The sequence below is a fragment of the Giraffa tippelskirchi genome, chromosome 4 (genome assembly GCF_054371585.1).
Source record: "Giraffa tippelskirchi isolate mGirTip1 chromosome 4, T2T-mGirTip1v1.2.pri, whole genome shotgun sequence".
Lineage (NCBI taxonomy): Eukaryota > Metazoa > Chordata > Mammalia > Artiodactyla > Giraffidae > Giraffa > Giraffa tippelskirchi.
Genome location: NC_137278.1, coordinates 31,242,688 through 31,255,968, shown reverse-complemented (window position 1 = coordinate 31,255,968; position 13,281 = coordinate 31,242,688). Strand labels below are relative to the sequence as shown.

The window sequence follows — 13,281 nt, the reverse complement described above, 5'->3', positions numbered from 1 at the left end:
GTGAACCCCCCCACCCCTGCCCATCAAGAAAAGGCCACTGATTTCCAGAGAGCAAGTCAAGTACATCAAACCTTGACATTTCTGAAACCACATGACCCACATTGCAGTCTGCCAGTTGAGTGGCGGCTTGGAAAACCAAGAAACCAGGCGTCTTGTGTGCCCACCTGACACCTGGCAGATACCAGAGGGAGCACGTAGGAGACCATGAGCTCCACAGCCAAAACCCAGGAATGGAAATGCTCACACCTGACGTCAGGGAAAGTACCCTCCAGAGAGTTAGCGGCTCCAGGAACTATCACCCAAAGAGAGATGAGTGAGCAAGATGCTCAGCAGTGGCCAGAAGCACCAAGACAAACTTTTGAGCCCTCTGCAGATCTTGCCTTCAGAGGGGTCCGAAGCTCCTCAGCCTTCAGGCTTCCAACTGCCTCTGGTCATTGACAGGGCTGTGGCTGTGGTTTTGGTGTGTCTGAGTGACCCTGGGGGGCTCACCCTGCCTTGTGGCAGCCCCCAGGGCCCTGGATCAGCTGAGACGGTGAGAGGCACGCTGGCGGCAGGAGATGCGACCTACCTCGGGATCCTCAGGGAAGATGTTGTCCACGAGCCTTTTGTACCTGGGGCGCAGGGCACCGCAGCAGCCGCACACACCTGGAATGGCAACGAGAATGCCCCGTGAGCTAAGCCCCCCGGGGCCAGGCTGGGGGGCTTCTGAGAAACCAAATCCAGGCTGGAAACAGAAGGGTCCCTCCGTTAGAGCACCAGGGCCTCGGTCCTTCCTGCTGTTTCCCCACCCCACCCCTACTCTAAGACATTGCCTTTCTTGTTTGATGTCTTTCACTTGGGGATCAGGCATAGGTTCCAGCAGATCAGAATTTATTCAGGCAGACAGGCCATTGAGCACACGTGTGCGTGCACACACACACACACACACACACACACACACACACACACACACACACACACACACACACACACACACACACACACACACACACACACACACACACTCTGGGCCAAGACTATATAAAACTGCCTCCTGCAGCCCAAGACTCTTCCCCAGGTCCTGGGAGATTGTCCAGCTGGGAAGAGTGGTTATTCCACCTACTCCACCCTCTCGCTTTCTGTCTACTTCTTCTCCACTCTGGTCCTCAATCTCCTTTATCATCCTCTCTCCTGGGCCCATTTCTATTATAGAATGTTATGTGAAACTATGATAAATTAATGTTGCCATTAATTATTAAGCTTTGAAAATGCATCTTTAATACAGCGAGACCACGGTGTTTGAAAGCCGTGGTCTTTGAGAGCTGGAGGGCTTCCGGGGGCCACCTAGTCGGTGGTTCCCAACACCAGCCCTCTCTCACCCCAGGAGATTCTCACCAGTCTGGGGCAAAACAAAAACCTAAGAATAATGTGGGCTTGCCTGGTGGCTCAGTGGTAGAGATTCCACCTGTAATGCAGGAGCCATAGGAGACTCAGGTTTGATTCTTGGGTTGGGAAGATCCACTGGAAAAGGAAATGGCAACCCACTCCAGTATTCTTGCTTAGGAAATCCCATAGACAGAGGAGCCTGGTGCGCTACTGTCCATGGGGGTCACAAAGAAATGGCAACCCACTCCAGTGTTCTTGCCTGGAGAATCCCAGGGACGGGGGAGCCTGGTGGGCTACCGTCTATGGGGTCGCACAGAGTCGAACACGACTGAAGCGACTTAGCAGCAGCAGCAGCAGCAGAAGTGACTGAGCGAAAGAATAATGTACATTTTCAGAAAGCTGCAGACTGACATGAGATCCTTTGTGAGACAATGTTAGGAAATCAGTGATAATAGAACAAACCTTGGGAAAATAAAAAGTTGATGATTCTAGAGGACCCACTGTAAAAAGTTTTCAATTAGAACCACTGCTCTTTTCCTCCCTTTCATCCTCGACAGACACCTCCCTTGGCACATCCCGGCTGCACCGTCCCAGAAATGGGAAGGGGGACAGTGACCCCTGAGGGAGAGGAGAGGACGGCAGGGAAGGGCCTGGGAAAGTCCACCCCTTTCCAAAATAATTGCCTTCTCACTCTACCAATTAACGCTTAATTTTGTTTGTACAAATGCTCTACTTGAAATGCAAAGGTGCCCTGGAAGAATCAAGCCTACGGGTCATTCAGAGAAGAATGAATTACTTTAGTGGGGATTACTTTAATCATACAAAGAGCCACAAAGAGCTTTACAGTGGAGAGAAAAGCGGCTGAGGGGTGGAGGGGTGGGACCTGGACTGGGAGGGGGTCGGGGGTGGGCGGCACCACTGGGCTCCCAGGGAAACTCGGGTGTTAGGGGATGGGCGTGTTCCTGGGGAAACGGGGCACTCCAAAGGCAGGATATCAGATTTCTGATATCAAGGGACCATCAGGGTCCCAGTGTGTCCCCCAGTCCCCTACCCACCCCATGCACAAGGAGGATGGTGGAACCAGTCCACGGCTGCACACTGGCCTCTGGGTTTCATCTTTCTGGGCTGAATTGGCACTGGCGTCGCCTCATCTCCTTCCTGCCCGCCTGGGAGAAGGTGTGAGGGCTCTAGCTGGCTGGCATCCAGGGCTATCTCTTGTGATGGGGCAGCTCCCTGGGGGGACCCTGACCCCGAGGCTCAGGATTGAAACCTGCCCTTGGGCCCTCTGCCCAGTGTAGCCATCAGTGCACTTCTTCTAGGATGCCCCGGAACATGGCCCCTGCGTGTTAAAACAGCAACACGGATCGGTTTGCATCTTCAAGGGAGTCAGAACTAGAGACAAGGAGAAATTAGAGCCCCCAAACCCTCCAGTGTCAGTTCTATTTTCAAACCTTTCTGAAGGACCCATGAGCTGGGACCTGCCCTGCACTGAGGCCAAGCTCACGGTTGTTAGAAACCCAGACTTGTCTGAGAAAGCACAAGCCTATTTTGGGTACTCAGGGTAGAAACCTTCATGCAGGGGTCCCTCTTCCAGCACAGAGGCCCCCAGAAGCCTTAAGGCAGGGGGAACCCATCACAGGGAGGCCTCGGCATTTCCCTCCTGGGGGGAGAGGTGAGAAGACTGAAGAACAAGAGAGGTGAGCAGAGCTGCCCTACTTCTAGGTCCTTCCGGACCTACAGGTTTCCCTGGTGGCTCAGATGGTAAACAATCTCCCTGTAGTGCAGGAGACCCAGGTTCAATCCCTGGGTCAGGAAGATCATCTGGAGAAGGAAATGGCAACCTACTGCAGTATTCTTGCCTGGAGAATCCCATGGACAGAGGCTACAGTCCATGGAATTGCAAAGAGTCGGACACGACTGAGCAACTAACTTGACCTACACTCTAGCGATTCCTTCTTGTCCACTCTTTCATTCCAGCCTCCTCTGACCCCTGGAGGGCAGGGACTAGTTGAGGCCAAGTGGGCAACAGCATAAGTTTCAAATCAAATCCTGGCACTGCCACTTCCCAGAAGTGACGCTGCGCAAGGAGTGGCATTCTGTGGGTGCGGGTGTCTTGGTTTAGCTTGGCGCTGCTGTGAGGCCAAAGTGAGTTTATGCTGAAAAGCGCTCAGGGCAGATCACCACCAGCTGCCCTCCCCTCCGTGTTCCCCATCCCAGGGCAGCAGAGCCCTCCCCAGACTGCCAGCTGGTCCACGCTGGCTGGTACATCTTAGTGCAGCTTCCCTATCATTCACTTACTCAGTAATGGTGACCAAGGCCAAGGAACAACTGGAGGCCTAAGAAGTGAGAGTCTCAGAACATTCCTTCAGAAGACCTAACCTCACTAGCCTATGGGTCTGCAATGATAACTTGACCTGAACCTCCAGTCACTGCTGACCGGCTTCTCAAAGTCAGCAATTCCGAACTTTCCTGCCTCAGCATCAGCTCCACAGACCTCAATGCAAATATGATATATTTCCAGCATACACAACAGACCAGAGTCAAATGCTGTTGAAAGATAAAGCAAGAGGCTCACTGGAGAGAACCCACAGGACTGGCTGGCTGTTGGAGGGTCACCAGGAGAGCAGCTGTGGTGGGTAACTAACAAGCACTCTTCAGAAAAGTGTCTGAGGACAAATAAATCTATGAAACCATGCACACCAAATCCCCCATTTTAGATTCTCAGGCAAATAAGCTTACTAAAGCCTCTGAAAAGTCATAAGGCAAAGAAATCTATTTAAAATTTCAAATCAACATCTCCCCATTTTTCACTGTTATAAATAGCAACATGATGAATACTTTTAATATTCTTTTTTCAAGGCATATGTATTGCCTACTCTGTGGGAGGGCTTCCCAAGTGGTGCTAGTGGTAAAGAACCTGCCTGCCAATGCAGGAGATGCAAGGGACATGGGTTCGACCCCCTGTGTCAGGAAGATCCCCTAGAGGAGGGCATGGCAACCCACTCCAGTATTCTTGCCTGGGAAATCCCATGGACATAGGAGCCTGGCAGGCTCCAGTCCATAGGGTTGCAAAGAGTCAGACACAAGCAGCTTAACATGCATGCACTAGATGAGGACAGAAAGCTATACACTACTGTAAAGAGAGTACGTTGGAAACAGTGCTATTCTTTTAAGGTCTTAAATAAGATTTTATTTTAGAATATAAGAAATAATTAAAATAAGTGGATTAAGTTTGAAACTTAACAGGATGAAAAGAGAAACAGAGTTAAAATATGAGAAGATGTTGAGGAAACAGAAAACAAATAGCAAAATAATCACAAAATATGACCTCATTATTTGAAAATACTCACAGGCAAACACCAAAAGATACACATTGCCAGTTATCAAAGAAAAAGAGATACACCAAATAACAAGATTAGGAACAAAAATGGAACGTACATGGGGAGAAAAGTGTTGAAAAAAGAACACCAGTAAATGTGAATATCAGAGGAAATGGACACTTTTTTTAAAGTGTAAAATTAGTGAAATTGGCCCAGTAGTATACTTGAATAGACCAAGACCAGAAAAGAAATCCAAATGGTATTATTGATCTGTCTCTACAGAAGGCACCAAGGTGACTGTTGTCAGTTCTTCAAACAACAGGGGTTATCAGTGGCAATTATGCTCCATAGAGTCACTATTAACAGAAACAGTGCTAATTTTGGAGTTTAAAAAGTTTTGAGTTCAAGTCCCAGTTCTGCCATTTGATCTTTGAGATTCAGTTTTCTCATTAATATAATAAGAGAAGATTTTCCCCGAAGGTACAATCCTATGATTGAAGTCCCAGACCATTTGCAACAGAATCTAGAAAGGGAGCAAACACCTTGAGCTCTGCTGGTTGGGGGAAGGCGTCTCAGGAGAGGACAGACAAGAAGATGAGGGGCAGGAGTCACAGGGCAGTGGCTGCTTTACTTCTTATGTGTCAGTTCAGTTCAGTTCAGTTGCTCAGTCATGTCCGTCTCTTTGTGACCCCATAGACTTCAGCATGCCAGGCTTCCCCATCCATCACCAACTCCCAGAGCTTGCTCAAACTCATGTCTATTGAGTCAGGGATGCCATCCAACCATCTCATCCTCTGTTGTCCCCTTCTCCTCCCGCCTTCAATCTTTCCCAGCACCAGGGCCTTTTCAAATGAGTCAGTTCTTTGCATCATGTGGCCAAAGTATTGGAGCTTCAGCTTCAGCATCAGTCCTTCCAATGAATATTCGGGACTGATTTCCTTCAGGATTGACTGGTTTGATCTCCTTGCAGTCCAAGGGACTCTCAGGAGTCTTCTCCCACACCATAGTCCAAAAGCATCAATTCTTCGGTGCTCAGCTTTCTTTATGGTCCAACTCTCACATCCATACATGACTACTGGAAAAACCATAGCTTTGACTAGATGGACCTTTGTTGGCACACTAGATGGACCTATGTGTCAGACACAGTGCTGAAATCCTTTGCAAGCATCAACTCATTAAGCCTACAACTCCATGGGGTAGGTATTGTTTTTATTCCCATTTTACAGATGTGGAAGTTGAGGCACCAAAAGGTTAAGTTACCTGCCTAGAGCCTAACAGTTAATAAGTGGCAGGATTTGAAACCCCAAAATCTACCTCTAGAGACACTGATGTTCTTAGGTACTATTCCAGGGAAGGGATGCATTAGCTAGGGAGCTAGACCAGGCTTATACAGAAAGGCAAGGACTACTAGGGCAGTGCATCTTGAAGGAAACCAGAGTATGTCATCCCAAATATTGCCTCTTTGACATAAAAAACTGTCTTGAGCTGAAGGCAATTAAGTGGCAGCAAAAGGCGGATGAAGCTCCCTTCTTTTTGCCTAAAGACAGTAAATAAATGTTTCTCTTACTGTAGCGACTAAACAAACAATGACAAACTGGAGGCAGATTTTAAGAAGTCACCAGAGAAATCTGTAAACAAACCTTGTTAAACTAACTCTTATCCTCCCACTTATTTCTTCACCCTTTACTACCCACAGGTCAGTTCTTCACAAATGCATCGTTTCTTTGCCTAAAAGGTATAAAATCTCTTTGCTCCAGTCACTTCTTTGGGTTTTCGTTCTCTTGTGAAGGCTTCCATGCACATCTGAAAATTCAATCACATTTGTCTGCGTCTCTCCTGTTAATCTATCTCTCTGTCAGCTTCATTTTCAGACCCAGGCAGGGACCTTAAGAAGGTCAAAGAAAACTTTTTCCTCCTCTACAACTGCAAACTGTAAAGAGCACACTCATCATCTGGGGATCTTATTAAAATGCAGAATCTGCTTCAGCAGACCAGGGCTGGGGCCTGAGGCTCTGCATTCCCACCAGGCTCCAGGTGATGCTGATGGCCCTGGTCCAGGGACCACACTTTGAGACTGCAAGGCACCAGAGCGCAGCGGCTAAGAATTGGGGCTCTGGAGTCAGGCAGGCTCAGGTTGAAACCTCAGCTCTCCTAACTTCTTATTTGTTTGAAATTGAGTACGTTACTTAACCTAAATCCAAATTTCCTCATATGAAAAATGAAGATGATATGGTTCCTTCTTAGAGGAAAGTGAAAGAAAGTAAAAGTGAAGTCGCTCAGTCATGTCCGACTCTTCACGACCCCATGGACTGTAGCCTATCAGGCTCCTCCATCCATGGGATTTTCCAGGCAAGAGTACTGGAGTGGGTTGCCATTTCCTTCTCCCGCCTTCTTAGAGGGCTGGAGATTAAATGATAGCATCTTTCTGGCTTCTCTCTTTTTCTATTTTTCCTCTAAATTCCTAGAAGGAAAAATACAGAAGACCAGGCCGGGGCCAGACTGAGCACAGCCTTGAACAACAGGATGAAGTGGTTAGATTTTGCCTAGATGAACGGTGAGCTCTGGGAACCTCGTGAATTGCCCCAGGGGAGGGGCAGATACCTGAACTGGATGATATCAGAAGAATCAGCAAGACGTGAGGGGTTCTGTGGGAAAGAAGAGGAAGGTCCGAAACGTGACTGCGGGCTTTCTGATCTAGCGACTAGAGACCACAACCCCCTTGACTGAAATGGAGGAGACGGAGGTGGCTGGGACTAGGGGAGCAACGTCATCTAGTTTGGATCATCCAGTTAGTCGTGGGGAGCGCTGAGACTCGTGGGAGAGACCAGGCTGAAGATCTGAGGGTCACTGGAGCTCAGTGGCCACTGGTGCATCAGAGAGAACCTGATTGCTCAGGGGAGGAGGAGCAGATCCCCAGGGATGGCTGCCTTGTCCACTTCCTCTGTCACTTTCTTCCTGTTTTCCCCGCCCACTAATTTCCTATAAAGACTTTCACCTTTCTTTTTCTCATTTCTCTGCCCGTTCCCCAAAGTCCTCCAAGCTAAGGCATTTGGCGACTTCGAGCTGCTCACATTGACCCCAGAAATACTCCTTTATTAGCACCCACTCCATCAAAATCCCTGACTGATTATCTAACTGAAGAGATGCTGGTAGCTGATCAATAGTCTTCCAGAGGGTTTATGCATTTTTCTTCATATGCATTTATAAAGGCTTGAAGACAAATAAAATAATCTCTAATAGTTGAACTTTGAAAAAATTTAGGTAGTGGAGAGTATTTATATGAGGAAATCAGCATAGAAGTGTCTGAAAACTGTTCTGCTATGTTGGGCTCTAAAGTTTATTTTTTAACCCTTTACATACCCAGTTTTAAGAAAAGTAGGAAGCAAAGTTAATAGCGTTGTTTTGGTCAGGGGTTGGGGCTGGGGGAGTATGGAAAATGTTAACCACTTTATGATTGTTTTTAAGTAATCACAGTAACTTTCAAAGAGGATGGGGTAGACAACTATGAAGCCATAGAGCTGACCATATCCTGATTCAAGGAAAGAAACACAAGAAAGGATCATTGAGGGAAACAAACCCAAAGCTATTTACCAATTTAAATCTGCTCTACTTAGAAAGTAGATGATCAGTCATATAAGTAAAAAGATTTGGAATCTCAGCCAGAAGGCAGAAAACCCTGAGTTTTCTGGGTAGGTAAGGACTTCCCTGGTGGCTCAGATGGTAAAGCGTCTGCCTACAATGCGGGAGAACTGGGTTTGATCCCTGGGTTGGGAAGATCCTCTGGAGAAGGAAATGGCAACCCACTCCAGTACTCTTGCCTGGAAAATCCCATGGACGGAGGAGCGTGGTAGCTTACATACAGTCCACGGGGTCGCAAAGAGTCGGACACGACTGAGCGACTTCACTTCACTTCACAATCAAAGCAGCAGATAAAGGTCTCCTCTCTGATAAGGCAAAGAGCCAGAGGGCTTGGTCAGGAGCCCCTGGCCTCTGCATGCCACAGCAGCTCAGGAGGTGACCGGAACCCACAGGCACCCCTTGAAAGCTTCCCCCCAGAAGAAGGTCATTTCAAAGTAGCCACAACCAGGCCAAGGGAAAAGAAGCCCAAAGAATAGAAGATATTTAAAAAGAAATTGAAAACAGTTCTTTGTTATGAGAGATTGTGATACATTTTAGTAATTTCTTTAGTCTGGCTTCTAATGGTATTTATTCTTAATGTTCATTTATAGAAGTATATGGAGTTCATCTCACAACCAAGTGCCTATAAAACAACCTTTTAGATTCTGAGCCATTTTATTTCTAAGAGAGAAGCACTCTCTACTAGGGCCTTCTCCTCCTCTCTGGGGATCAGGTCTGGCAGATTAAACCATGGGTGCCAAAAGTAAATTTAATAAGGATGCTTTTCTGTCACTAGGACTTGTCTTACCTAACATTTTTTTACCTATTTTTTAAGAAAGAGAGGGAAACGTGATATGGCCAGTTTTACTAGTAAATATATAGCTGCTCTAGTTTTACTGAAAAATCAGTGAGATTAACAGAGTGTCTAATGATACTCAGTGGCTTCATTTCAGTGGCTTCCTCCAACTTTCCAAACTCTAAGAATCTTTAGACCTGCCGCAGTCATCTCCCTATAGTTCATCCTGCCCCAACCTCAGGGGCCTCCTTGCACACCATCCTGCTTCAGGGCGCTTGACTTAATATTACCCACCTGGAGTGTTTCTCTGTGTTTCCTCCAGGCTCCCACTCTATTTCCCTCAAGGGTTTGCCCCCATGTCACCTAACTAGAGAATTTCCCCAACCACCATTCTCCTTTAATTTTCTATCCCTATTTCCCTTCATAGCACTTTTTACCAATCAACATCCTTTGTTTGTGTCCACACTCTGTCTCTGCCCCTTAGAAGGTAAGTTCCTGGAGAGCAGGAGACGTGCCTATTTGACCTTGTGCATCCCGGAGCCTGAACAGGGTGTAACCTGTGGCAGGGAGGTGGGGGGAATGGTCTGGTCACACATGTCTGTTCAATAAAGAAAAGAGTGTGTGATTGGGAGAAAAACAATCATGAATTTCAAAGTCAGTAAGGGAAAGGAATGGCAATCCACTCCAGTATTCTTGCCTGGGAAATCCCACGGACAGAGGAGCCTGGTGGGCTACAGTCCAGGGTGTCGCCAAGTCAGACACGACTGAGTGACTCACACTTTCACTCACTTTAAGGGGACAACAGGGCATTTAGCAAAAGATCCCCGAGTGCTCACAAGACCTTGTCCTGGGAGGGCTAGGGGAATGTTTCTATTGAGAACCGTTGGCTCCAGTTCCTGAATCCTGCCCAGCTTGTCTTCTGGGGTTGACATCTGAGGCTCAGAGCCAGACTTGGTGGGGCCAAGCTCCCTCCAGGTGTGTGAGTGGGGGAAGGGGGTCTTTGGGTTCCACTGCTCTGCCCCTGCCTCCCGCTGGCCCTCTGCCTGCGGGCCCCAACCCACCCGCCCAGCCCCGCTTGCTGGCTCCGGTCCAGCCTGCTCATCAGAATCTCCTCCTGTCTCCGAGGAGGGGCCCGAGGTGATCCTCTGTGACTGGCGCACGGCCAGAGTAAGAAGCCCTGGCCCAGCTCTCTGGCTGGCGGCATGCGATGGCAGATCTCACAGTTGCTGGCAGCGTCTGTGGACTCTGACCGCTCACTGGCAGCAGCTGTGTCCTCACACCTCCTGCATGCTGTTGCCCTGGCCTCCTTTGTTCTGCTTGCCTGATCCTGTTTTTACAACTCAACTGACCCCTTGATCAGAGCTTACTCACTACCTAGGGTGACGGGAGGCTTGAAACAAGCAAATGCTCTCAAACACCAAGCACATCATGCTTCTAAACATCCAGGCCACTTTCCCTCCAATTCCCTATTTCTAACCCAGCATCATCTGCCAGGCCCCCTGAGATATAATATTAGATTCTTTAGATTGATTCATCACCGATCCAGCCTCTGTCATGCTGATCTTTAATACCTAAAAAATACCACGGTTTACCACCTCTGTGCAAAGCACTGAGCCAAACACTTTACGAATATTTTCGTATGGATAATACTCATAACAAAGCACTAAGGTATGTACCATTATTCTCATTTTATCCAAAAAGAAGCAGGATCAGAGAGGTCAGATGCCCTGCTCAAAGTCACACAGCATGTGCTCTTCTGCAATGTGTATGTGTGTGCGCTCAATCATGTCTGACTCTTTGCAAACCTGTGGGCTGTCCCCAGGGACCCCCACCAGGCTCCTCTGTCCATGGGATTTCCCAGGCAAGAATACTGCAGTGGGTTGCCATTTCCTTCTCCATTTCTGCAATAAGGCTCCCCTAATTTTTTTCCCCATCACTTTCTCTCAAAATAAATCCTCAATGGTTTCTCAGTTTCACCTTGCGCTCTCCTTTGCCACAGCTGCCATGCTAGGCCACCTCCTTGACACCTGGTATCCAGTCCTTGTGAATGCCACTGGGCCCATTTCCTTGCTTCCATTCATTCTCTGGGTAGTTTTGAGGTAAATCTTCACTTGATTTAGTTTGCTGCACAGCCAAGCTATGAACGTGGCTCACCATTCCATTACACGTCAACCCTGCCACTTAGCATTCAACAAGGGATGATGCCCTGTAAAGGTGGGAGTTGTTCCGCCTTCATGTCCTTCCTCTTGGCACAGCTCTTGTGCAGCAGCCAGAAGCCACAGCAGAGTCCAGCTGTGAGAAAGACGGGGTGGTCTGAGGAGCAGACTGAGGGGGTTCATGCAACCATGGTGAGCCCCACAGCTGCAGAGGAGAGGATATTCAGGTAATAGGGACCAAGCAAAAACTGGAGACGGTAAAGGAGCAGGGGAGTCAGAGCCCCAGGAGTGTCCTGGGGGCCTAGAAGTCATCACACTGGGCGGGGTTGAGGGGCTGGCCCACCCCAGCTCCTGCTGAGTCCTCCTTAGAAGACCTTCATTAATAACACTCCCAACTCTAGGCTTTACTTCCCCTCTGCCAGCTAATTTCTGTATACCTCTTGTACCATATTATCTTTCTTTAGAAATTAAGTAATTAATTATTTTTGGCTGTGCTGGATCTTCATTACTCAGCATGGCTTTCTCTAGTTGTGGAAAGGGGGAGCTACTCTTCGTTGTGGTGTGCCAGCTTTTCATTGCAGTGGCTTCTCTTGCTGCAGAGCATGGGCTCAAAAGCAGAGCTCTGTAGTTGTGGCACACAGGATTTGTTGCTTCCCAGCACGCAGAATCTTCCCAGACCAGGGAACAAACCTGTGTCCCCTGCAATGGCAGGAGGATTGATTCTTAACCACCGTGCCACCAGGGAAGTCCAGTACCATGTTACATTACACAGTCTTCTACTTGCCTTCTGCTTGCTCAAGCTGTTTTTCAGTGAATCATATTTTCTACTCTCCAGATAAACTGTAAATTCCTCAGGTCTCATTTCCTTCCAACCTCAGTACAGTATTTGGAGCCCAGCAGGACTCGAGGAAAGCTGGCATGACGCGTGATGCCTTTGATCAGCGTGAGATCCAGGGAAGTTACCTCCTCTCCTAGACCTTGGTTTCCTTTTTATAAACATCAATGCCATTATCCCCATTCACCAAGAAAAAGGCCTTTTTGCTCAAAATAGTTCATATTTATTTTCTTAGCTTTACAATCCCCTTGTAAAGGCAAGGGCTGGACTTGCTCGTCCTTACCAAAGAAAACTGAATTCTTTTTAAACAATTTACAATAAAACTTAACCCATGGCTAATGACACAGACACTCCTTTGAAATGAATTGGAGGAAACAGAACAAAGTTCAGACAGAAAGGGGCGTTAGATTCAATACCTCCCATGAGGACCAGCTCTTGTGTCCAGCTGATGTGAACTGAACTTTAGCACTTTGTACAGTATTCTTGCTGGGTGGGGTGGGGAAAAGGGAAAAGTTTGAAATAGATAGGTTCTGCCATCAAAGAACTTACTCTCTAGTTGGGGACATAAAACCCACCCACATTTGAAGTCGATGATATTTCACAATGAGACTAAGAAGCCCCAAAACTGAAGAAATCTCTGGGAGTTTGATGAGTCCAGGAAGGCTTCCTGGAAGAGGCAAGACCTGAGGCGGAGAGAGCTGGTAAGTACTGGTGAACCCATGAAAGGAAAAGTCAACAGGTCTTCAAAGGGAAAAACTTTAAGAAAATCATAAAGGTTCTCTTTTCTCTTTTCCCTTTTTTCCTTATTTCAGATTTTCAAATGAATACATGCTCATGCATATAAAAGTGTAAAATAGGAAAAAATTAAAATGAATGCAAACATCACTTATAATCACACTATTTGTGATTATTAACGTTTTAATGTATTTGTTCTAGTTTCTGTGTTTATGCATATTTTAATATATGCACATAAAATTGGGATCATACGTATAGTATTAAAACCTATGTTCTTATACTGTACCTGTCATCTCACTAAATTTTTTCAGAACCTCATTTTAGGTTACTTATTTTTCCATCTTTTGACCAGATCATCATGGCTGCTTCCAATTTTTCATTATTCTGAATGATACAGTGATTTGCCTTTGATAATTAAAGCCAGAAATTGTACAGGGAGAGCCTGATCTGGTTTTA

General features: G+C 47.2%; 1 protein-coding gene across 3 annotated transcripts in view; it reads right to left on the bottom strand.

The window, feature by feature from the left end:
* EFR3B (EFR3 homolog B) overlaps positions 1 to 13,281 on the bottom strand; it is a 91,815-nt gene that overhangs the window by 49,114 nt on the left and 29,420 nt on the right. For all 3 annotated transcript variants that reach the window (XM_081592740.1, XM_081592738.1, XM_081592741.1), the window contains exon 2: positions 569 to 645. In XM_081592740.1, the coding sequence (XP_081448866.1) occupies positions 569 to 645 (77 nt within the window). The remainder of the gene's footprint in view (positions 1 to 568; positions 646 to 13,281) is intronic.